Below are 27,450 nucleotides of genomic sequence, written 5' to 3' on the forward strand. Positions count from 1 at the left end.
GTACCAATTTACTCAAAAGGAAGTTTGATGCCTTAAGTGAACAGTTTGCATTTTTAAAATCACAAATCAATGTCAAAATCATTATATGCTTCTGGGTATAACCATTGTTTTTGAGACCATTCTGGAGCAGTAAATTACATTTATGCAGTGATGGAAGGCTATCCACTAATATCACTAATAATTTGGTACGGTGACATTGTGGCTATGTAACTAAGTACACGACATACATGTCACACATTTCTTCCCTTTACTATTCTCTTTGCACTTTTTAAAATATAGTTTTATGCTGATGACAGTTCACTTGCATTCCTTAGCAAAAAATTTAAAAGTTTGCATCACAATTTTATAAATAATGGAGCAGTTTAATTTGTGTAAATTGTTGGTCCCCATTATTCAATCTAGCCAGTTTGCAAACAAAAATTGGTCATGCTACTTTTAAAGCATGTCAAGCCTTTTGCAGTCTGCTGAGCCTAATATAATAAATTGAGTTTGTCAGAAATATTTTTAGATTATTGGTTTCTTAAGTTTAAAAACATTTCTTTGCTCTTTGAAAATTCTTATCTCATGAATGGAATTATGTGTATGTGAAACTTTTTCCTCCTCGTGTAAAAATGCCACTGTCTGACTGCTGCCTTTGGCATGAATCCTGGAAATATACATTGAAGTCAGAGGTATTGATTAGTCAACTTAATTTGTGATCTATCAGTTGATTTTTTTTTAAAGGAAATATAGCTTAAGTTATATCAAGTATTCTACAGAGTCTATTTTAAATATGCCAAAAATACACCTTTTGAGTTTCTAATGGTTTAGTGTCAGTAATGGAGGGAAATAGCCCTTTAGGTCTTCATATATCTTGCAAAATGTGAGTAAAATATTTCTTGTTTAAAAATGTAACAGAGCATGTTTAACAAAGTGGTAAAAGGACTATTCAAGAAAGATCTATTGGGTCCATTGACTCTGCCATACTCAGACTTTGGGACATCTATCCATAACCCTCTTCACCCTACATACCTGTGATCTTTGGAGAGGCAAAAAATAAAGCAAATTGAAACAATGATTAATTTCAGGGTCAAATTTTGATTAGTTTCCTGAAGTAAGTGGGAGTGTTCTAGTGGAGCATGATGACTAGGGGAGGAACCGGCTGCCACCGTGTAATCTGCACAGGGTTCTACTTCAAGTTGAGGGTAACTGCAAGAAGTCCATTGAAGTTGCAGTATTAATACATTTATTCATTTCTTTTAAACTAAAACTGTTTTTGAAGTCAGTCAGAACAATTATGTTCTCTGTATAAAGATTAATTAGGAGTCTGTCTTTTTCTACTGAGCAATTCTCAGAAATAATTACATTTATTGGCTTTGTAATGGAGCAATATTTGGTGTCTGATATGTATCATGTGACATTTTTGGCCCTTCTGAGCATTGACCCAATTTCTAAAACATGTTGCAGTGTTTTTGTTCATCTGGTATTTGTTTCTTTTAGAACTTCATTTTTAATAAATACAATTGAGAAATTGGTGTTTGAATTCATTGCAAGCTTTCAATTAATGTAAATGACACTGAGAAACAAGCTTAAAAGTAGAGATTAGCAACATAGCTTGAAGTACAGTAGTCATGACGATTCAGTAGTTGGGAAGGGTTAACAGTCTGCAGTCCAGACTAACTGTCCCAGATATTTCACAGTCACCTTCATGCAAGAGTAGGGCTCGCATTGAATTAACTAGAACAGTTTCTCTAAGATTTGAGATAATGGGCTCTTAATTTTATCATGGCCCAAGTAAAGAGAGCTCTGAAGGTAAATTTAGACTAGGAAGAGTTTTTGATCAGGATCTTATCCGTAATGGTCTTGCGTTTATTACCTCAATCGTGTGCTTGAACAGGACAAGAAAATATGGGCATGCCTATTATGGTCAAGAAGAAGGATTTCACTTTTGGGTTTTGATAGTAGTTGTATAACATTCACTTTGACATTTGGAGCAGACGTGGTGCTAATGTGTTAGCACTGTGCATGATTTGGGAAGTGACTAAGTAATTAATCTAGACTGGGAAAATAATACCAAACAGGGTAATGTAATAGAGGAGTGTTGGGGTAGGTAATGCAGAAAGCACTTAACCAGAAGAATGTGGATTAGAAGATTGAAATAAAATGAACTAATTATAAATGAGGAAAGATTGTGACAGAGATAAAGAATTGCTTTAAGCAATTCCTTTAGCATGATTGATTTATTGCCACATGTACCAAAGTAGTGAAAAGCTTTGTTTACAAGCAGTACAGGTAGATCATAGCAAGCAAGGATGCACTGATCAAAAAGACAGATGCATGCAGGTTACGTAGTACAGGCCATGCACTAGTCAAGATCAGCATTATTTGAGGCTAAATCATTCTAATAATAAGGAAGAAGCTGTTCCTCAGTCTGCTGATGCATGTGTTCAGGCTTCTGTCTTTTTACCTGATGGAAGAGGTTGTGGATGACCATTACTGGGGTGCGATGGCTCTTTGATGGCAGCCTTTCCATGGTAGTGAGCCATGTAACTGGAGGCTATGGGTAGAAGGTTGGCTTTTGTGGTGATCTAGGCTGTGCACGCCAGTTTTTGTCATTCGAGTTTAGCAAGTTGAGTACTCTAGCTGAGATGAGTTAGAAGGAGAAATGGCTTTGCCAGACTGGTGTAATACTGGTCATTTTAAAAAGGATTTGCCAAGTTGCATATTAAGTATGTCCATTGTTAAGGGAATAGTATTAATTTTACAGTGGAAAAACAAAGTTGAATAAAGTTGAAGAGTCCCTACAAATTTTCCTATGAAAATAACTAAAGGGGAGAGATGAAAAATAATTGGTTGACTAGATAAAAGTATATTAGATTATTTGCAGTATGGAAACAGGCCCTTTGGCCTAACAAGTCCACACCGACCCACCGAAGCGCAACTCATCCAGACCCATTCCCCTATATTTACCCCTTCACCTAACACGGGCAATTTAGCATGGCCAGTTCACCTAATCTGCACATTTTTGGATTGTGGGAGGAAACCGGAGCACCCGAAGGAAACCCACGCAGATATGGGGAGAATATGCAAACTCCACACAGTCACCTGAGGAGAGAATGAACCCAGATCTCTGGCGCTGTGAAGGGGTAAATGTAAGGGAATGGGTCTGGGCGAATTGCGCTTCGGTGGGTCAATGTGGACTTGTTCGGCCAAAGAGCCTGTTTCCATACTGCAAGTAATCTAATATCATTTTTGAGAAATGACCGTACTGAGTACGTAGATGAAGAATAAGCAGGTTAATTTTTTTGAATATTTGACTTGTTTTAGTTGAAACGGAGATTACAGCTATTTATTCTTGAATCTTCAGCAATTGTAGAATTTTTTCGCATCTTTCAGTTCTCAAAGGTCTGGCTCCATTGTCTTTCCAAGCTGAATAGCCTTGTAGTTGGGCAGTGGCAAAATGGTTAGTAATCTGGTTGCAAAACAGGAAACTGAGTAGGGGTTCAAAGTACTTGCTCAAATTAAACAATTCTATAAATGATGTTGAAACCAGAGATATCCAAGATATCTCCACTTACAGGTGAGACCAAAGCTAGGAGCCAGAGAGAGCCACAAATAAAACCTAGAGTCTCCAAAAGGCGCCTACTTCTCCAGAGAGAGACGGCTTAAGAAAGCCCCCAAGTTGGCAAGTAGCATAGATGCACTGAAGGAGTTGGAAAAGTGAGTCACGTGAGGAAGAAGTGAAAGGATATGTTAAAACTGGCAGAAATTATATGGGAGGAAGCTTGTGTGTCACCTAAAACACTAGCATATATCAGTTGGTTATTCAAGTGGTCTGTCTTGTGCTGTGAATACATTGTAATGTTTTGGATGTAGATTTGCTCCCTGAGCTGGAAGATTCATTTCCAGACATTTCGTTAGCGTACGAGGTAACATCTTCAGTGGGCCTCGGGTGAAGCAATGCTGAAAATTCCTGCTTTCTATTTATGTTTGGACTTGTGATAGTTCCTGTGGTGAAGTCACTTGCGGTTCCTTTTCTCGGATGTGGTAGATGGATCTAACTCGATGTGTTTGTTGATTGAGTTCTGGTTGGAATGCCATGACCCACTCCCACTAGTATCCTCATATACGGATGAGGAAGGACAACACATCCATCTTAGAACAAGCCAAACAAAGACACGCACGAGAATTCGTAGAAGCATGGCATTCTATCTGGATCTCTATCACCTGAGGTCCACTGAAGATGTTACTTAGAGGGTAACGAAATGTCCAGATTTGCAGCCTAGCGAGCAAACCTACATCCAAAACGTCAACCTGAGCTACAAGTCTTCTCAAAACCTGCTAACATTGTAATGTATTTCAACCAGGTAAACAGACCATTCTGTTTTCAAGGCCCATGTTAACATTAATGCACTGTGAACTACTTCAACCTTTCTTCTCCCTCACATCTAGATTCACCTTGAGTACTTCTGTTATTTGTCTCAACTACATCATGTGGTGGAATAATAGTTTGTGGTGTGTGTGTGTATACATATATACATATATATACACACACACACACTTATTTTGCCATCCAAATTATTCTGCAACACTTTCCAGTGGAGTAAGGAGAATGGAATATTTCTAACAGAAATTATAGTAAAGGAAGACTTGACAGTAAAGTTAAATTTTGATAACTTCAAATGAAAGGTAGCAAAGTTGAAATTTGAACGGGGATTTCCGGAAGTAGGGTGTCCTGGGCAGTAAATCTTCTAGGATACCCACCCCAGATTGAAGGCTTGACGACCAAGAGCCCTAATTTAGTTGAAGTGGATGTCGTTCATTGCATTTGTAAATTGGATGCTGATTTGAGGTTTTTTTTTAAAGTATAAAATAAAAAGAGATGTTTGACTAGAGTGGTTACTTAGGTCAGATTTGTTTGGAAGCACTCGCATGCCATTGGTATGAAGGTACTTTTTGGCGAGTAGCTCATTGTGAATTTTTCATATTGAAGGGTGAAAGGTGAAAAATGAAGTTTAGCTGTTTGTAGCCTATCCCTTTGAAGGTTGGAAAAGTCCCACATGTACATTCAAAGAGAGAAAGTAGTATAAGGATCATTTGATCCCTGATCTAACTATCATTTATGTAGACATTGTGAGAAAATGTGTACTTCAGGTTATGAAGTCTAGCATAAGTGCTAAATCAAACCGGACCAGATACTTTGTGTCCCATGTGTCAAAGGAGGTTGGGGGGGGAGTGCTTCATGAATATAAGCTAAGGTTTGTTTTTTTTTAAACCTACCTGGTTAGATATATCCTGACACACCTCTGTCACCAAGGATCAGAAATTCAATCAGTGCAGACACTATATACCTTGAATATATTGGTGTTTAGCTTTTGAATAATGGTCCCTGTCCCCTGGATTTTTTTAAACTGGGAGAGATGGGACAAAGTGAGGTCATTTCAAAGGAATCAAGTCATTTGCATAGGACAAAGAATGGAAATGTGGGATAGGGAAGTATCCGTGAGGGGGAAGGAATTATCTCTGATCCACTTATTATAGCTCACTTAATGCCAGGATATTTGTGGGCTTATCCATGACATTATCTGCCAAGTACTCCAAAGTATGCCATCTATGCGGTTGATTAAGTTTTTTAATGTTATGATTAAAATATGCAAAATCAGCATCTAGTCCAAGTATTGGAAGTTGTTTATAGAAAGTTTTTGTTTGGATTTTCCCTATAAATGTTAAACAGATGGTGTTTGCAACACATTGACATAAAAGATCCCATGGCACTATTCAAGGAACAGAGATGTTCTCCTGGTGTCTTGGTTAATACTTATCCCTCAGTAAATGCCACAAACTCAAATTATTTTGTCATTCTCATTGGTGTTTGTGGAACCCTGCTTCATGCAAATTGACTGTTCTGGTTACAGCAATTACTGCATTTCAAAGTATTTAAATTAGCTGGAAAGTGCTTTAGAACATTTGAAGTATTGAACTACACTATCCAATGCATTTTCTTAACTCAAGTTGATACTCTCTCAAGTTGCTTTAAATTCTGATGGGATGTATTGTAGTTGTTGATCAATGCAATATCACGCTTGATACGTTTAAAACTCTCTCAACACCAGGTTATAGCCCAACAGGTTTATTTGGAAGTACAAGCTTGCTTAGCATTGCTCTTTTGTCAGCTAGCTATGTATTAAACTTGGGTAAGTGCTTATTAAACCATCATTAAGAGCAAGGTACAAGAGTACGTCATTCAACCCTTCGTACAAGTGCCACCCTTCAATAAGGTCACAACTGATCTGATTTTAACAAGTCTACATTCCTGCACACCCCAGTACCCTTTGTCTTGGTAATTAAGAATCTGTTTAGCTCTACCTTAGAAATGTTTTAAATAATCTGCATCCATTGCTTTTGAGAAGGGGAATTCGAAAGACACTCTACCTTCTAAGAGAAAAAGAATTCCTTGTTTGTGTTAAATTGCAACCCCTTATTTTTAAAGTATGACCTCTAGTTATAGATTCTCCCTCTGAGGATGCATCCCTTCTTCATTCACCGGGTAAGTCCCCTCTGGATTTTGAGTTGAGTCACCTCAGGCTCCTGAGGATTCAAGTCTATCCTGAGTACCCTTTCCCCATAAGGTTGTTAGCTAATTCCAAATATTAGTCAAGTAAACAGTCGCTCAACTGCTTCAAATGCATTAAAATCCTTCTGTACCTATGGTCACTAGTACTGTACCCTGTTTGTCCTTCAGTGGAATATTATGTACAGAAATACATTGGTTGATCCATTGGCACAATCACATTGAATTCCAGCCACCACCAAAGTGTTAATTGTGGATAAATTACCAATATACTGAAGTGTTTTTTAACATGTAGTTGAGAATATTAAGCCTGTATGGTCACTCGTAACCAAATACAGTTCACTGCAATTGTCAAGTGAAATGAATGAAGGAACAAGTATATTAGGATAGTTTTGCAGTACTAGTAGTACTGTACATTCTCCTCAATTTTGAAGAATGAGGTGATCTCATTGAAACTGACAAAATACTTTAAAGTGATACATTAAAGAAAACTCTGGTTTGACCCTAGCAAGCATGTATAGCATATCACAAATGAAGACAAATAGGCATTTTGAGTATTGTTACAAGACAGGAGTATAATTCATAGAGTCGGATTAATTTTTCTTTTTTATAAATGGTCAGTAATATGCAGAAGGTTTAAAAAATGAAGGATTCAGTCAATAAGATTCATTTTGATAAAATTGCTTATCCATTTCCCTACCATAATTGTCCTTGATTAAAATTTGTAGGAATGTAAAACCTGAGTTATTTTAAACTTGAATGCAAGTTATGGGTGAAAATTAATTAGAAATCTTTTAATTACAGGTACGCATAGCAGCAAACTTCATTATTCATGCTCCACCAGGAGAATTCAATGAAGTTTTCAATGGTAAGTCTTAATAAATTGCTTTATATGGTGGCTGTGCCTTTTTCATTTTGTCAGACTAAAATTCAAAAGTTTAATTGTTAACACTTACCTGTTTGAAATTTAATTTACAAGCTAACAGAAAAATGACTTGTGTATTTACAGTAAGAATGTGGGAATACAGCATGAAACCTTATGTATTTACATTTTTAAAGTTTGTGCCAAGCACCTTGAATAAAATGAAAAGATATAGGCTTTGAGGAAGAAAATGTGAACTGTGCTGTTTTTGTCCAGCTCATAATTCATCAATATTAGGTGTCCAGGAATGTGTTTGCTGCTCAGGCAATGTTTCATCTGGTCTGACTTTTTTATTTTGGTTCACATAACTGTGTAGATATGTAAGTTGAGCAATTATTGATATGAATGTCTGAAGAAAACTTTCGTACCTCTCTAAAGGGACACTTTCAATAGAAGTTTCTTATGACGGAAGATTGTTCCCTTTATTGAGCAATTGGCTTGAATTTTGCAGTCAAATTAGAAGAAATGACATTTGTAGCGATGTGACAGTGTACTTGAAAGTGCAGTTTTGGTCTATTAAGTTTTAAAACCAATTAAACCCTCTGGGGAACCTCCTTGGACTGAGAGCTAGAAAAGAAATAGCAAGACTCTTTAAAACATGGGTTGAAATATCCTCATTAAGTTTTGCAGAGTCTAAACTTGGATGTACAAAGCAGCAAGGTCAAATTATTCTTGTCATGTAGAGAAAGTGAAATAAAGATGGAATTGAGCAAGAGTAACAGGACCAGGAAAGGATTTTTTAAAATTTCATTAAATCTTCCAATACTAATCAGCTTTGCAGGAATGAATGAATTTTCGGGACCAAAGCATGCTTTGGTGGTAGTTTTCATTTAAGTGCAATTAATGCACCACACCTGATCTCTCAGCAATAAATCTAGCTTCATCACATTGTGCATATTTCAATGCTAAGTATATCTGAAATGCTGTTCTAACATGGTGAAGTAGAATTAGTCTTGATTGCAACTAAATTGCCCATGTCAAGACTTACTGTCTGATTTACTTGTTACAGTGAGTTAACAGCTGGGTTTATAATGCATGCAAAATTTGGGTCATTATCTTTGCCCCCAGCCCATTTTGATAGAGACTGCCTTGCTGACAGATGAGGCGGGGGTGAAATGGCAGTTAGCTACTAGAAGAGTCTCAAGTGTGTCGAACTGGAGTGTTGCCCAATAGAAATTCCTATCGAGCTATCATGTTGGTCATGTGAATTAATTATAGTCAAACACCTTACAATGTAGTTGTATGTGCTTTGCAAATGTGTACTTAAGCATTTTAAAAGTTAATTCCAGGGATCCTAAAGTTTGCATTTATTGTCTATCATAACTACCCTGACAAAGATGGTGGTTCTCAGGGCTGGACCTGATTCTAGAACTGCTGTACTTTACTTGAAGGGGTTGCCCAGTTGTTCAGTCTGTGGAGTGGTTTGATAGGGCAGTCGAGCATCAACTATGTTAGTATGGGATTGGATCAAACAAGTGATTGACTTCTTTCATTTCAAAAATGACAGTGAGCAGAAAGTTGTCAGGCTTAATCTTCGCTTTTACTGTTCCAGTTTCTTAGACTGCACATTTTCAAACAGGCTTATTAGTCCAGGCCTCTGGATTTAAAAGTCAAGAACACTTATGCATTCTGTTGGCCATAGTTAACCAACGGTGGCACAGTGGTTAGCACTGCTGCCTCACAGCGCCAGAGACCTGGGTTCAATTCCCGCCTCAGGCGACTGACTGTGTGGAGTTTGCACATTCTCCCCGTGTCTGCGTGGGTTTCCTCCGGGTGCTCCGGTTTCCTCCCACAGTCCAAAGATGTGCAGGTCAGGTGAATTGGCCATGCTAAATTGTCCGTAGTGTTAGGTAAGGGGTAAATGTAGGGGTATGGGTGGGTTGCGCTTCGGCGGGGCGGTGTGGACTTGTTGGGCCGAAGGGTCTGTTTCCACACTGTAAGTAATCTAATCTAATCTAATCTAAAATAAATACATGGGATAACTGTTGAAATCATTAACCCAGCAATGTTGTCCATAAACTACTTTTGAATTTCCATTAGGGTGGCTTAGTGGTTATCACTTGCCTCACAGAGCCAGGGGACCCGGTTCAATTCCCACTTCAGGCAACTGTCTGCCTGTGTGGGTTTCCTCCGGGTCCTCCAGTTTCCTCCCACAGTCCAAAGATGTGCAGGTCAGGTGAATTGGCCATGTTAAATTGCCCATAGTGTTAGGTGCATTAGTCAGAGGGAAATGGGTCTGGGTGGGTTACTTTTCGGAGGGTCGTTGTGGACTTGTTGGGCTGAATGGCCTGTTTCCACACTGGAGGGATTCTACTCTGATCAGGAAGCAACTGTTATCATCTCCATCCTCCAAATGGCCATGTGCCCTAATGTGAAATACATAGGGGAGGCAATGCCCTCATGGTTTTAACACTAGGTCATTAATCCAGAAACTGGAGTAATGTTCTGAGGATCCGGGTTCGAATCCTGCCTTGGCAGGTTTGGAATTTGAATTCAATATATAAATTCTGGCATAACGAAACGGCTGATGCCCATGAAACCACTGTTGATTGTCAGAAAAACCTGTTTAGCTCACTAATGTCCGTCAGGCCATTCTCATCCTTTGGCCTACATGTGATTCTTGAGTGAGTGAGGACTTGAGATGCTGGAGATCAGAGTTCAAAGGTGTGGCACTGGAAAAGCACAGAAGGTTAGGCAGCATCCTAGGAGCAGGAGAGTTGACATTTGCACGGGGTGGGGAGCTGGAAGAGTGGGGGGGGTGTTGGGAAGGTAGCTGGGAAGATGGTAGGTAGATGCAGCTGGTGGGGGTGAAGATGGGCAGGTAGGACAGTTGGGGGAAGGGGGAGAGATAAGACAACTGGTGATGTTGATACCATGTCATTGGTGGGTCCCAAGGCAGAAGATGAAGCATTTTTCCTGCAAATATCCCCAATCGTAATGATAGAGCACTCCACATCAATGCAAAATATAAGGCAGAAGCTTTTGCAACAGCGTTTGACCAGGTGTGCTGAGTGGATGATCCATTTCAACCTCCAGTGGTCCCCAGCATCAAAGATTGATCTTCAGCCAACTCTATTCATTCCATGTGGTATCAAGAAATGGTTGGAGGAACTGGATAGTGCAAAGGCATTGGCCCCTAACTGTATTACAGCAATAGTACTGCAGACTTGTGCTCCAGGATTTGCCACTTCCCTAACCAAACTCTTCCAGTACAATTATAAAACTGACTTCTACCTGACAATGTGGAAATTGCCCAAGTATGTCTTGTACCAAAAAACATGACAAATCCAATCCAGCTGGTTTCTGCCCCATCCATCAATTCTCTACCAATAAAGTGATGGGGGTCATCAATAGTGCTATCAAGCAGCACCTGCTTGACAATCACCTACTCAGTGACTTCCACTTTAGGTTCTGTCAGAGCTACTTGGCTCTTGATCTCATTACAGCCTTGGTTCAAACATAAGAGCTGAATTCCAGAAACGAGGTGAACATGGCAGTCTTTGACATGAAGGCGACATTTGACCAAATAGTGGTGCAGCTTCACCACTCGAAGATTGACACTATTTGGGCAAAGCAGCCAGCTTGACTGGCAGTACATCCATTCCTTCTGTCACCAACAGCAGTATATATGATCTACAAAATGCTCTGCAGGAATTCACCAAAATTCCTTAACACATTTTCTAAACCCATAGTCACTTCCACCTTGAAGGCCAAGGGCTACAGATATGTGGGAACACAACCAAATACAAGTTCACCTCCAATCCATTCAACATCCCGACTTTGAAATATATTTCAGTTCTTTCACTGTTGGATCAAAATGCTGGAATTCCCTCCCTACAGCATGTAGACTACAGCAGTTCAAGAAGGTGGCTCACTGCCACTTTCTCAAGGGCAGCTAGAAACTGGCAATAAATGCTGGTCAGAGTGGCATCCATATCCCTTGAATGAATTTTTAAAAAATTATTCTCAATTTTTTTTCTCTGTTATAATTGTATTCCTCTAACAGTTAGAGGAACAAGTATAGATGATATATGAATATAGCTAGAGCATGAAACTTCTCTTTGTGGCCACTTTGCATGCAACTTGAACCACTTGCCAAATTTGGACAAGCTCATCCCTGATAGAGTTCCTTTTGTAGGAAGTTTGTGCTATTTCTGCATTGGCCTTCACAAGTCACAAGGGAAATTTGTACATCTTCAGGGATCATTTTTGCCTCTGTTCTTTTCTGAAGAAAATCTTTGGTCCCGTCACATTTTTCTTCCACTTAAATCCATGACGGAGGGATATGCAGGAAGTGAGACATGATTATGTTCCTAACTCTATACTGTTCTAATCATGAGATAAGCATCAGCCTATAACCACATACAATACTTGTCCTTTTATTAAGATACTGCTTTCAGGTCTTTTTTTTTTCTTTACTTGGTTTGGGGAATTTTAAAGTACTTTTGTAACCATACTGAAACATTTTTTTATTTTTAATGAATATCTCATATAGGAGTAATGTTCTGCAGAATCACAGAATTGTTATGGCACAGAAGGAAGCCATTTGGCTTCTCTTGCCTGCACTGGTTCTATTTTGTGCCAATCTCCTACCTTTTTCTTCTATCCTTGCACACTATTTTTATCAAAATCATCCAATGTCCTCTTGAATGCCTCAGTTGATCTTGCCTCAACACATTTCCAAGTAATGCATTGCATATCCTAACTACTTGCCATGTAAAAGATTTTTTTCCTCAATTACTCTTGCTTCATTTGCACGTCACTTTAAATTTAGTACCTTCATTTATTTTCTTCTGAGTAGGAACTGTTTTCCCTTTCCAGTGTGATTTTGCTATGATTTTGAAAACCTCGGTCTCATCTCTTGTCAACTATCTTCTCTGAGGAGAACATTCCCAACTCCTTTAATTTACACTCATAACTGAAATCTTTCATTCCTGGAACTCAAGATGCCCAATGCAGAGAGTTGAAACTCTAACATGAAAATATAAAATATGAAATTAAAAGCTTGTATCAGTAATGTAGTCGTTATAAATGAAAGTGAAAAGCTTTAGAAACAAATTCTAAAATCAGCCAAGAATGAAATCACAGGATAGTGTTTGAATTTAAAGCACTCTATTATAAATGCTGTGTGCACACAACATAGTAAATTGGCCTTTAGAAGAAGCAAAAGTATGATTTAATTACTATTACAAAGCATACCTTGCAGGGTGAATAAAACTAGTTGTTTTTTTTTCGGTTTTTCTTAAAATTAATACTGTTCCAGACTGGAGATCTGAACTTATTGAGCAGCTAGGTGAGGAAGGATAAACTGGCTCCCCTTTATTCACCAGTCCCTTTTGGATGGTTGTAACAACTTTTTAATGAAAAATGACCCCTTCCATTGTCTTTTGGGCCAAGTCAATTTGTTCTAAAAGGAACCAATTTACACAGACATTCTCGAGTGAGTGAAATAATGAGCTAGCTTGTAATGGTGGCATCAGCCTATCCACTCCAAGCAGGCCACTTTTTTTTTGTCCCCCCCCTTCTGTCTCTTTAAATTACTCTAGTTTTGGAGGGAGAGACAGTAACAGTGTCTCTCCCTCCATCACATCCATCACAAGAAGGATGGTAGTAGTCGTGGGGCCCAGAGCAGTGTTGACTGGAGCTTTGGTGCGTGGAGTGTCTGTGGACCTACGCACAAAGTGGTTCGAGTGAGTCAAGGAGTGCGAGTCAGAGCAGAGGAGATAACATGGTTGAACTTTGACTGTATACTTTTATTTTTCCACTTAATTACTAGCAAGGATTGTGATGTTAACTCTACTTTTAGTATAAGTGAAAAATAATGGTAGCACTTTATTTTTAGCTTTGTTTCTCTACTGTTTGTACCTACGTGCCATCATACCTAAGGTGACACTCTATGGTGACATTTTACACATTTCACTGCACTTGAGTACACATGACAAGTTTAATTTTTTGTAAAAAAGTGAGTAGTAATGCCACATGCATGCACAGATTAAAAATGTAAAGTCTCAAAATGCTAGAGATATGCAGATCAGTTTCTGGGCTATTTGTGAAGACTGTTTGCTGGAACATTGCAGCTATTTTGAGAATATTGGTAGCGTTGATGTTTGTAGTTGAGTAGTTAGTTTCAAGATTCTTAACTTTTCAGTTAAGCTGATTCTTTTGACCTAATTTCTTTCACTGGTGGCTGACCTGTACCAATGAAACAGACAGTATCCTTTTTTAATCTGCATTGGTTTTTAATGGCTGTCCTCAAGCTGTGACCTTCACAGCTAACTAGTCCTCTAAGTCAGGGATTCCAAGTGTTTTTAACTCCTGTTTTATGCATTCCTGGAAGAATACAATACAATATGGCTGCAGTTGTGGACCTAATCCTCACAAGATGGCTTTCTGCTGAGCAAATGTAGTCAACCTGTTTTTATCTCTAACCACAGGAGATTATGGTCCAGTTTGTTTTAACTTAGAACTACAGCAAAGTAGGCATGTTCACCGATCTGGGAAGTTGATTTGGAGACGTTTTGTCTTCAGTGCTATGGAGCCTCCTGTGAAGCACTGCTGTATTCTGTCCTCTGGAATTTATATGGTTCCATTCCTGCTGCTTCCAGTTGCCAGTTCCAGTAGTTGTAGTGGTTGGCTAATTGGGTCTAGGTCAATGTATTTATTGAAGCAGAAATGGAACTAAGTAAATTCCTGAAGGCACAATACAGTAGTGCTGCATAGGTTTCAAACATACCCACAACTACGGCAACTGGCACCCGAACTTCATGCAAATCTTCATGCAAATTTTGCATAGTTTGGTTTGGACTGTTGCTCTTTGTTCCATTGGCATCCTCAGGTATGGCATTCCTTGATTCCTTCTGAGGTAGGCACTTAATTTATGTCTGTATTTGGCTTATTACTTTTCTACAAAAAAATTGCAATTTAAATTTCATTTGTCTGCAAGTACTGAGTCTGATTTATTGCCTTACTCTAATTGAAATTATAGTCACGTATGTACAGCACAGAAACAGGTCCTTCAGTGCAACCAGATATCCTAAATTAGTCTAGTCCCATTTGCCAGCATTTGACCCATATCCCCCTCAACTCTTCATAGTCATATATCCATCCAGATGCCTTTTTAAATGCTGTGATCGTACCAGCCTCCTCCACTTTCTCTGGCAGCTCATTGCATACAGGCATCGCCCTCTGCATGAAAAATTTGCCCCTTGGGTCCCTTTTTTAAATCTCTTCCCTCTGACCCTAAACCTGTGCCCCCTAGTTCTGCACACTCCCACTCCAGGGAAAAGTCCTTGTCAATTTACTCTACTCTTATGATTTTATAAACTTCTATAAGGTCACCCCTCAGTCTCTGATGCTCCAGGGAAAACCACCACAGCCTGTTCCTATCGCTCAAGCCCTCCAACCCTGGCCAGATCCTTGTAAATCTTTTCTGAACCCTTTCAAGGCTCAACAGCCATCTGACAGGAGGGAGACCAGAATTGTACTCAATAGTTCAGTAGTGGCTAACCAGTGTCCTGCACAGTCGCGATATAATCTTCCACCTCCTATGCTCAGTGCTCTGACCAATACGGGAAAGCATACCAAATGCCTTCATTATCCTACCTACCTGTGACTCTACTTTCAAGGAACTATGAACCTGCACTCCAAGGTATCTGTTCAGCAACACTCTCCAGGACATTACCATTAAGTGTATAGGTTCTGCTAAGATTTGCTTTCCCAAAATGCAGCACCTCACACTTATCTAAATTAAACTCCATCTGCTACTCAGCATATTGGCCCATCTGATCAAGATCCTGTTGTATTCTGAGGTAACCTTTACTGTCTACTGTACCTCCAATTTTGGTGTCACCTACAAACTTACTAACTATACCTCCTATGTTATATATAAATATGTCATTTATATAAATTAGAAAAGCAGAGGATTCAGCACTGATCCTTGTGGCACACGACTGGTCATAGGCCTTCAGTCTGAAAAGCAGCCCTCCAACATCTCCACTCTATCTTCTACCTTTGAGCCAATTCTGCATCCAAATGGCTAGTTCTCTCTGCATTCCGTATGATGTAACCTTGCTAACCAGCCTACCATAAGGAACCTTGTTGAATGTCTTTCTGAAGTTCATCTCAATCACATCTTTTGCTCTACCCTCATTAATCCTCTTTGTTACTACTAAAAGCTCTATCAAGTCAGTGAGACATGATTTTCTGCACACACAGCCACGTTGACTATCTCTAATCTGTCCTTGCCTTTCCAAATACATGTAAGTCTTATTCCTCAGGATTCCTTCCAACAACTTGCCCACCATCAATGCTCGGCTGTCTAGTTGACACTTCCCTGGTTTTTCCTTACCACCTTAAATAGTGGCACCACATTAGCCAATGTCTAGTCTTCCAGCATTGTACCTGTGGCTATAGATACAAATATTTCAGTAAGGGGTTCAGCAATCACTTCCCTCACTTCCCACAGTGATATTCAACCTTTTAGGTCGGATAATCAAAAATTGAAATGGTAAAAGTCTATTGATAGGATCAGGGTATTAGAAAGGGAGGATTGAAAGGACGGTGTAGATTGTTTAGGAGGAACCAAGAGGCATCAAATGTTGGTAGAATGGTTTATTTAAAGAATAATGCTTGGCTTTCACAAAATAAGGCCAACATACAGGAAAATCAAAGGTTAAAGCTAACAAGTGGCATTAAAGATCAAAGGAGACTTCTGAACGTTTTTAAAAAAAAGTTTAAGTCTGTGGACTGGGACAATTGGAATTCAGCAAAGGAGTCCCACAGTCTGGGGATGTTCTAGCTTGGTGAATTAGCCATGGGTAATGAAGGTTACAGGGTTGGGTTAGGTGGGTGAGTCTCGATGGACTGCTCTTCAGAGGGTCAGTGTGGACTGTATGGGCTGAATGGACTGCTTCCACACTGTAGGGGTTCTATGATTCCTCGTTGGCAGACTGTGGAGAATTGCAAGCATCAGTGCTTGGGCCCCATCTATTTACAGTGTAAATCAATGTTTTGGATATGATCAGTTGTAATATTGCTGAGTTTATGCACACAGTATTTGCTGGCTGAGAGTTGAGAATGCAGAGAAGATGGGGTGGGTATTCAGAGAGGCTGTGTGGGGGACAGGAGGGTGGTAGATGAAATAACGTGGATATTTGAAGTTATCTACTAAACTAGGATGAATAGAGGTGCAGAACACTTAAGAGCCTGGAAAGTATCCAATGGGACCGAGGAGTCCTTATTCATAAGTCATTGAAACCTTACTGGAGCCGTATGCAAATTTGGAAGGCAAAATAGACCATCCTGCCTTGCAAGAACACCAACATTTTGAGAGATTGCTGTCCCTCTTACTCCCAAGTGAGAAACTGACAGTTATATTCAGTAAATTATATCTTACACTAATATCCTGATTCCTCTCGTCATCCACTGGGCAGGTCAGATCTAATAATGAACACAGTTGGGAGAAAGCCAAGCTATGACATGAGATCACCTGAAGTGACATAGAATTATGTCAAATATGGGCAAGGAAACCTGATTACAGCCTGTCCCTGCCCCCTGAGTGGTAGCCATTCCTCCACTTTGAACACCACGGAAGAACCACTGAGAATAGCAAGGGCACAGATGCAGTCTGGCTTAGGATTTCAATGTCCATCAGAGGCTTAGTAAAACCTTTTATAGGCTGAACTTTGACATATCTGGATTGACTGAATCTGTGGTAAATGGAGGGAGAACTGACAAGAGGGAAATATCTACCTAAACCCCCCCCCTCACCAATGTACCTGTTACTAATGCATCTATTTGTATAACTATTGTTTGGAGTCTTCACAGCACAATGCTAACACATTCCTTTGAACTGAGGATACTCTCAATTCACAAGCTTCTCCAGTGATTTATGTAGAAGACGATGCTGAAGTGTTTGCAACTCCTTTTTTTAGATCAGAAGATTCCAGTGAATGATGTCACCCTGTCCCTCTCCCACTGGTACCATTCTTCAGCCAGTTTGATACTTCATATGATTTAGAGGGGCTGGATTTGACCAAGACCATGAGCTTGACAACATGAAAGCAATTTGACTTCCAGTTTGTGGAAAATTGCCCAACTATGTCCTGTCCAGTGAAGGACCATCTGGTTAGTTGTTGCCTCTTCAGTTTACTTTCAATCATCAGTAAAATGATGGAAGGTATCCTTAATGTTATCAAGCAACACTTGCACGCCTCTCTGCAAACCTCATTACAACCTTGGTCCGGATGTGCACAAGAGTTGAACATATGAGGTGTATAATTGACTCTGATATCAAGGTAATGTTTGAGCAGGATCCCTTGATCACACTAGCAAAATTGGAATAAATAGGAATTTTTGAGTGGGGAGGGAGGACACTATTCATTGTTTGCTTTTTGTGTTAACTCCAACATTTGGATCATCATCAGTCATCTCAGCCCACTGATAAACTTTAGGAGTTCCTTGGGGCTAGCATCTTCAGCCCACTCATTAGATGCTTCATTAATATGTTTTGACACCTTAAGATCAGAAATAGGAATACTTGCCAATGATTAGTACTGCCTATTTATAGGGTCATACAGCACAAAAACAGGTCCTTCAGTCCAACATCCCAATCAGACATAGTTGCGTTTGGCTCATATTTCTCTCAACTCTTCCTGTTCATATACCTAGATGCCTCTTAAATATTGTAATTGTACTTTCCTCGGCCACTTTCTCTGGCAGATCATTTCATAACACGCTCCACCCTCTGCATGATAAAATTACTCCTCAATCCCAATTAAATCTATCCCCTCTCAACGTGAACTCCCCCACCCTAGGAAAAAGACCATGGCTATTCACCCTATCCATATGCCTCATGATTTTATAAATTTAATAAGATCACACTTCAGCCTCTGCTTCAGGGAGTAAAAACTCCAGCTTATTCCGTTAGAAGCAATTAAGCAGCATATTACATCAGGGCACATAAGTTAATCAGGCATACTCAACATTTTTTTTCCTGAAAAGAGAAATCCTATCTAACTTATTGTGAGTTCTTTGAAAAGAGAACTTCCCGCAGTCGGTAAAAGGAAATTAGTGAATATAATGTTCTTGGTTTGCAACAGCAACTTTAAAAGGTGGGGAGATTTTGCACTTGGGAATAAATGCCCAACTCCGACTGGAATAGGCTGCATCTCAGATATTCACTTGGTCTTTTGGAGATAGTTCACTTACAGCCTTCGTCATTGCGTCCCTGTCTTGCCATGTTCAACAGTATTGCCATTTGCTGTATTTTCCATTGACATCCTAAGTGGTAGCATTGACCAGAAATTTAGGTTGACCAATGATAGAAATACTGTAAATACATGAATGAGTTGGAGGCTGAAGAATCTAGTGAAAAACTCTGCTCCATTCGCTTGTTAACTGTACTCTATTGCTGTTCTTTTTATGTTGCTATGTAAAATCTTGGTAGTTCTTACCTAACAGCGCACAGTGTACCTAAAGTGTAAACTGCAGTGAGTCGTCACTACATAAAAGCAGCCCTGTGAAACTCTGTTTTAGAGTGTGGTGTGTATGTATACCGTTAGCATAACAATTGTGGTCATACCTGATTTGTGGTTTCTGCTTCCATGACTAACTCATACTTCTGTTAAATTTTCTGACAGATGTGCGGTTGCTGCTCAATGAGGACAATCTTCTCAGGGAGGGTACAGCACAGTAAGTAGAATTGTAGCTTACCTGTTCAATTTTTTTAAGTCGGTACTGCTATAATGTATGTTTCTTCAATGTGAGTTGACTTTAACGCAATTGAAGAATTTAGACCATTATTTGTAGAATGCGAATTATTTTTACATCTGGCTGTAACATGGTTCCTGCCTCATTAGTCTAAATGGCTCAGCTATTGCACAATTTTCTTATCACGAGAACAAAACTATCATTATATCAGAACTGACTGCATTCATGTGTAGGATGTGGACATTGCTGGCAATGCCAAAACTTGTTGCTCATCTCTAGTTGCCCATGAACAGGCCAGGCCATTTTAGAGGGTAGTTAAAAGTCAACCACACTGCTGTGACACCGTAGTCCCCAGACAAGGATGACAGGTTTTTTTAATTAGATTAGATTACTTACTGTGGAAACAGACCCTTCGGTCCAACAAGTCCACACCGACCCTCTGAAGAGCAACCCACCCAAACCCATTCACCCACATTTACCCCTTCACCTAACATTACGGGCAATTTTGCATGGCCAATTCAACAAACCTGCACATCTTTGGACTGTGGGAGGAAACCGGAGCACCCGGAGGAAACCCATGCAGACACAAGGAGAACGTGCAAACTCCACACAGTTACCTGAGGCGGGAATTGAACCGGGTCTCTGGTGCTGTGAGGCAGCAGTGCTAACCACTGTGCCACTCTACCACCTGTTCTTTCCCTAAAGGATATTAGTATGCTTGATATTTTTAAAATGTTATATCATAGTTGCTAGTAGAATAGCTTTAATTCTAGATTTTATTTTTACAAGTCAAATTTGACAATCTGTTATGATGGTATATGAACCCATGTTCCCAAAATATTACCCTGGGATTCTGGGTTAATACTAGAATGTTATTGCCATCATGATGCTATGCGTCCTCCCCCATACTAAAATTTGCTATTTTAAAAAAAGTACAGCTGTGCTACATAGTGCACAAATTAATATTTGGGAAATTGTTTTACACCAGTTTTCTTTATTTTACACTTTTTTTAGTTCTGACTGCAAAGGGACATGGTACTCAGATCTCCATTCTTTGCAGACTTTTGGAGTTTGTCCAATGTTCAGAAGGTGCTCACAATCTACAAATATTAGATTAGATTCCCTACAGTGTGGCAACATGCCCTTTAGCCCAACCAGTCCACACCAACCCTCCGAAGAGCTACCCACCCAGATCCATTTCCCTCTGACTAATGCACCTAACCTACACATCACTGAACACTATGGACAATTTAGCATGGAGAGTTCGCCTGACCTGCGTATCTTTGGACTGTGGGAGGAAACGGGAACACTCGAAGGAAACCCACACAGACACAGGGAGAATGTGCAAACTCCACACAGACCATTAATGTTAAGAAACCCTTCACAATGCATAAAACAAGGTCCTCACAAATGTCATTGCTTTACCCAGAATACTGTGAAGTTCCAAAAATAAATTGAAATGCATGTTAAATGAGTACATGAAAGTCAGCAATCATGTGAATAGTGTAGTTCTTTTAGCCTTTTGCTCTGTTCAAGGTATTGTCCTGTGCCATATGGGGTGTTGATTTTGAATATCAGCAACTCAGTACAGGAATTGCACTGTTTTGCCTGATCCTCCTTTCACCTAATCTTTACGCATATACAGTTCCAGCAGTATTTCTGCGCAAGTTTATTTTAACTACACAAGTGTTTAATTGCGCAGTACAATGACAATTGTGTTCAAAAATGAAAAAAACCTTTAATTTTAATACTCTAAATTGATTTCCACTTAAGTTTTCCACAAAGTTTTAAAAAATTATTTGTAAGACTCTTCTAGCTATGTTAGATTTAGAAAACCTATCTCTTGTTGCTTATCTAATATTTTGATTTTTATCAATCTAATTTTAGTGCCTTTGCACAGTATAATGTGGACCAGTTTACTCCAGCAAAAATTGATGGGTATGATGATCAGGTATGGAATAATTTGTGAAGCTCTGTTGACGTGTGCAGTTATAATATCAGACTTAATATAATGGTTAATGTTGCATATCTGCGTGCTGTACTTTCCAAAGCAAGTTTGCCAATTCCTGTCTTGTGAAGAGGGTAGAAGAGGAGATCTGTGGGTGAGCAAGCTCAGCAGTATGTCGACAACTGAATTAGAACTACGGTTACTGATGGCCTTTTTGTTACATTTGAGCCTCCAGTTCTCAGATGGTGAGCTCTTTAATATTTGGTTAGCCAGCTAAATATTTCAATAGGATAGTTATTTCGATTCTTTTTTAAAAAAAATCTGTTCATAGTCTAAAGACTAAGCTATTGAACATATTGCATTTTAAAAAAAATTTTCCTCACTTATTCTGTATTCACACAGAATAGCTCTCATCTGCCATTTCTTAACTTGAGTGGATGGCATTACCGTTTAAAACATGGTATCTGTTCCATTACCTATTTCACAACAAGATGTAACAATGCAATAGTTAAGTCCCATGTCACATTAATAATTACTTTCTGAATTGCAGGTGAGTTCTTGTTTGGTTACTAACATTGCTAACTCAGTCTTTTGATGGCCAATTAATGTTATTTACAGTAAAATCTATTGACTACATGGTCTCAGATGTTAGTTATGTAATTTATAAGAATTTTGCAAGAATCTTCAAAGTACCGGCGGGATAATTAGTGTTGAAGTAGATTAGAATAACTGGTTAATACTGAGTTTTGAAAATACAAGATCTTGGTGATCTGTTTTCATAATGAAAGTTCATTTGACGTTTGGAAAATAAGTTCCTTTTATTGTCCTCTTAACAAGTTGCATTGTTTGGTAATACTGTATTACAGGTCTTAATAACAGAGCATGGTGACCTTGGGAATGGTAGATTTTTGGATCCCAGGAATAAGATCTCGTTCAAATTTGACCATTTACGAAAAGAAGCAAGTGATCCCAAACCCCATGATGTTGACAATGCATTGGAATCTTGGAGAAGTGCTGTGGATAATGCTATGAGAGCATATGTAAAAGAACATTATGCAAATGGTGTCTGCACTGTAAGTAATTCATTTTGAATTAATAGTGAGCAATATATCTATTCATGGGCTCCCTCTTGTATTTCTTCTCCATTTGAAACACCAAATTGATGTGATTCTCTGCAGTGTGTTATCCATTTGCTAGTATCCGTCTCAACTGTTTTTGTCGTTGCATATATCAATGAGGCTTGTTCTTGAGGCGGTTTATTTCACTTTTAGTTGCATTTAATGCAACACTTCAATTTCGGGTAATATCCTTATTACTACCCTGCCGCATATGGTTTTTTAATATTCTCATCTCAATTCGTTGCCCTTATTGCAGTTTTGCAAATACGTAATCCCATTTTCTTCGTATTCAAATTTAGCTGCTTATTTGTTTTCTGTATGCTTTTATATAATTCATTTGGTCCTTTGCCATCAGATGGCCAATTATTATAACAAGTTCTTACAGTCGAACTGCATCGTGCTCCGTTGTTTGGATTTTTTCTTGCACTGTACTAAGTGCTTGTATGAAAGGCATTCTTCCAAGAAAGAAATTAGTTTGCCTACTGAAATAATGGCTCTAGGCCTGTATTTGGTTTTCTGTTGTAAACACGAATTTTACCCCAGAGGCATGATTGAGAATCTATTCTTTTTCCCTCCCCATTTAGTAGAAAAATGCTTTCATTGCTCAAATTCCGCTTGTTTTCTAGTCCTTCGTTGGGCAACTAGTCTTTTGTTTGTTACTGGCTGACACTGTAGAGCAAACGTACTGGCAAGATCCTATTTCAGATCGTCTTACTCTACCCTTTAACCAATTGGTTAGCCACATTTGTATATAATTTTGCTACCACGTATGTTTTTAAGATTGTCAGTCTGTGAAAGCTAGCAGCAAAGTTGTCTTGCTCCATTTGTATTGGTTCTGGAAGTAGACAATTTGTATTTGTAAGTAGTTTTGCTATGAGTTGTGGAATTCTCAATGGATTTTATGGACCAATATAATCTTGTCAAATTATTTACAAGTCTGGCACATTGAAGTCCTTTCAGTCTGAGTTGCCACGACTGAAATTTGAGTGAATCTTGTTATTTCAGGTTGACTTATCCAGTCCTTAATTTTCTTGACACACATCCAGTTATATTTTTACTACGAACTGGCTATTCCAGAATATTCGAATAAAACATTTGATCTTGAGTTTCAAAGTAACTAGTTTTAGTAAAATGCTTACTTCATTCCGTATTCGCATTCTATTTAGAATATCCTAAGTTGATGATTTATGATCTTCCTGCAGGTATATGGGAAAACCATTGACGGACATCAAACCATCATAGTATGCATTGAGAGCCATCAGTTTCAACCCAAAAATTTCTGGTATGTTGAATTTTCTTTATTTTCTCAGGGATTATACCATGTCTAACTCCAATGCACACATTTTACCATTTCACCTTTTTTTATATACCTGGAAAGAGATCATGAAATTCAAATTTCAATATGTTCTTTTGCTGATTTCTGCCTGCCAAATAGAGATATTGTGAAACATCCACAAGGCCTACTATGTTTGTGGCTTGCATGTTTAGAGATGTAGTCATATTGCAAGTGCAGGGACTGGAGGAAAGGGAATTGGTGACCACTAGGTAATCCAGAGAAACCAGAAAGAAATGCAGGAGTCTTCAGTGTTCCACCTCTCAAATTGGTTTTCTATTTGAAAGATGTGGAGAGTACCTCAAGCACAGTCGAGCAACCTGGCTATACAGGAGGAGAGGAAGAAAGCAGCAGGAGTGACAGTGGTAGGGCATTTGTTAGGGGAACAGAAGATGTCTTTGTGGCCATGAATTAGACTGCTGATGATGCACCCGCCCCCCCCCCCCCCCCCCCCCCCCCCCCCCACCCGCCCAGTGATAAGGTTTTGTATCAAGAGTTCAGGGAACTAGTTAGTATATTACAAAGCAGGACCTTAAGAGCTGCATGCTCTTGTTGGATATGGGGTTTACTGAGGATTATATCTGCAATAAATGCCCTTGGTTGCGAATCCTATCACTTTGCCTCTGTCTCTCCAACTGATCCATTAAATGAGGAATTTACAAGAGCTAGTGAGGGTAGGAATAGGAGGCTAGAGTAAATGAATGCATGGCTGAGGAGCTGGTGTATGGGGGAAGGATTCACATTTTTGGACCATTGGAATCTCTTTTGGGGTAGAAGTGACCTGCACAAGAAAGACGATTGCACCTAAATTGGAAGTGGACTAATATGCTGGCAGGGAAATTTGCTGGAGCTGCTCAGGAGGATATAAACTAGTATGGTTGGGTTGGTGGGACCTGGGCAGATAGTGAGGAAGGAGATCAGTCTGAAACTGGTACAGTTGAGAATAGGAGTGATTCAGTCAGGGCAGGTGGGGACAAAGCAGAGAACAAGCTAGGACTGATAAATTTTTAAACTGCATTTATTTCAATGTAAGGGGTCTAACCGGGAAAGCAGATGAGCTCAGGGCATGGTTAGGAACATGGGACTGGGATATCATAGTAATTATGGAAGCATGGCTCAGGGATGGGCAGGACTGGCAGCTTAATATTCCAAGATACAAATCCTATGGGAAGGATAGAAAGGGAGGCAAGAGAGATGGGGGAGTGGCATTTTTGATAAGGGATGGTATTATAGCTGTACTGAGGGAGGATAATCCCAGGAATACATCCAGAGAAGTTATTTGGGTGGAACTGAGAAATAAGAAAGGGATTGTGTATAGACCTTATTGGGATTGTATTGTAGACCCCCTAATAGTCAGCAGGAAATTGAGAAAAAAACTTGTAAGGAGATCTCCGTTATCTGTAAGACTAATTGGGTGGTCACAGTAGGGGATTTTAACTTTCCAAACGTAGACTGGGACTACCATAGTGTTAAGGGCTTAGATGGAGAGGAATTTAAGTGTGTACAATTAAAACTTTCTGATTCAGTATGTGGATGTACATATTAGAGAAGGTGCAAAACTTTAGATTTGATTCCCTACAGAATGGAAACAGGCCCTTTTGGCCCAACAAGTCCACACCAATCTTTTGAAGAATAACTCACCCAGAGCCATTCTCTTGACCTATATTTACCCCAACTTTGGCAATTTAGCATGGCCAATTCACCTAACCTGCACATCTCTTGGATTGTGGGCGGAAACCGAAGCACCCGGAGGAAACCCACCCAGACACGGGGAGAATGTGCAAACTCCACACAGACAGTTGCACAAGGCTGGAATTGAACCCGGGTCCCTGGTGCTGAGGGGCAATAGTGATAATGACTGAGCCACTGTGCTGCCCCAGTGCTGCCATAACTTGATACTATTAGTTTTAAAATAGTAATGGTAAAGGATAGACTAGATCTAAAAGTTGAAGTTCTAAATTGGAGAAAGGCCAATTTTGATATTAGGCAAGAACTTTCGAAAACTGGGGGGGGGGCGGGGGGCAGATGTTTGCAGGTAAAGGGGCAGCTGGAAAATGGGAAGCCTTCAGAAATGAGATAACAGGAGTCCAGAGAAAGTATATTCCTGTTAGGGTGAAAGGAAATGCTGGATGACTAAAGAAATTGAAGGTTTGGTTAAGAAAAAGAAGGAAGCATATGTAAGGTATAGATAGGATAGATCGAGTGAATCTTTAGAGTATAAAGGAAGTAGGAGTATACTTAAAAGGGAAATCAAGAGGGCAAAAAGGGGACATCGCTTTGGATAGAGTTAAGGAGAATCCAAATGGTTTTGGACAAAAGAGTAAATAGGGAGCGAATAGGGTCCCTCAAAGATCAGCAAGAGGCGGCCTTTGTATGGAGCTGCAGGGAATAGGTCGATATTAAACGAGTATTTTGCATCAGTATTTACTGTGGAAAAGGACATGGAAGATATAGAATGTAGGGAGATATATGATGACATTGTGAAGAATAGCCTTATTACAGAGGAGGAAGTGCTGGATGTCTTGAAACGCATAAAGGTGGATAACTTTCCAGGACCAGATCAGGTGTACCTGAAAACTCTGTGGGATGCTAGGAAAGTGATTGCTGGGTCTCTTACTGAGATATTTGTATCATCAGTAGTCACAGGCAAGGTACTAGAAGACTGGAGATTGGCTAACGTGGTGCCACTGTTTAAGAAAGGTGGTAAAAACAAGCCAGAGAACTATAGACCAGTGAGCCTGAAGAAGGTTACCTCTGATTACAATGGGATCTTGATCAGATGGGCCAATGGACTGAGTAGCAGCAGATGAGATTTAATTTAGGTAAGTGTGAGGTGCTGCATTTAGGAAAACCAAATCTTAGCAGGACTTATACACTTAATGGTAAGGTCCTAGGGAGTGTTGCTGAACAAAGAGACCTTGGAGTGCAGGTTCCTAGCTCCTTGAAAGTGGAGATGCAGGGTAAATAGGATAGTGAAGAAGGTGTTTTGTATGTTTCCCTTTTCTTGGTCAGAGTATGGAGTGCAGGAGTTGGGAGGTCATGTTGTGGCTGTACAGGACATTGGTTAGGCCACTGTTGAACAATTGCATGCATTTCTGGTCTTCCTATTGGAAGAATGTTGTGAAACTTGAAAGGGTTCAGAAAAGATCTGAGAGGTTGAACAGGCTGGGTTTGTTTTCCCTGTAGTGTTGGAGGCTGAGGGGCATGGATAGGGTAAATAGACAAGGTCTTTTCCCTGGGGTGGGGGAGTACAGAACTAGAGGGCATAGGTTTAGGGTGAGGGGGGAAGATATAAAAGGGACCTAAGGGGCAACCTTTTCACAATGTGGTACGTGTATGGAATGAGCTGCCAGAGGATGTGGTAGAGGCTACTACAACTGCAACATTTAAAAGGCATTTGGATGTGAATATGATTAAGAAGGGTTTGAAGGGATATAGGCTGGGTGCTGGTAGGTGGGACTAGGTGGGTTGGGATATCTGGTTGGTATTGACAAGTTGGACTGAAGGGTCTGTTTGTGCTGTACATCTGACTCTAAGTACATTAAAAGTAATTAGAGCAAAGAGAGGGGCTGAGAGAAAATGCTGACGGGTAGGATTTCAGGAGAATCCCAAGATATTTTGTGTATTAAGGAGAAGAGAATTATGGAAGGAGCAGGGCCTCGTAGGGGCTTGGGTGGTAACCTGTGATATGATAGTGCTTAATGAGTACTTCGCATCTGACTTTGCTTAGGAGGGTGCAAGTGCAGAATTCAAAGATGGATTGTCAAATACTTGAACAGATTGATCTAGGAAGCAAGGAGATATTAAAGGTTTTGGCAGATTTTAAAAGTGGACAGGTCCTAGATCCAAGGTAAAAACAATGACTGCAGA

General features: G+C 39.6%; 1 protein-coding gene across 1 annotated transcript in view; it reads left to right on the plus strand.

Moving 5' to 3' along the window:
• Positions 1-27,450, plus strand: part of LOC140457834 (F-actin-capping protein subunit alpha-2) — a 44,163-nt gene that overhangs the window by 1,527 nt on the left and 15,186 nt on the right. Inside the window, exons 2-6 of the mRNA XM_072551498.1 lie at positions 7,355-7,418; positions 19,112-19,163; positions 21,069-21,132; positions 21,996-22,202; positions 23,450-23,529. Of these exons, the coding sequence (XP_072407599.1) occupies positions 7,355-7,418; positions 19,112-19,163; positions 21,069-21,132; positions 21,996-22,202; positions 23,450-23,529 (467 nt within the window). The remainder of the gene's footprint in view (positions 1-7,354; positions 7,419-19,111; positions 19,164-21,068; positions 21,133-21,995; positions 22,203-23,449; positions 23,530-27,450) is intronic.

This window comes from Chiloscyllium punctatum, chromosome 32 (genome assembly GCF_047496795.1).
Source record: "Chiloscyllium punctatum isolate Juve2018m chromosome 32, sChiPun1.3, whole genome shotgun sequence".
NCBI classification, from domain to species: Eukaryota; Metazoa; Chordata; class Chondrichthyes; order Orectolobiformes; family Hemiscylliidae; genus Chiloscyllium; species Chiloscyllium punctatum.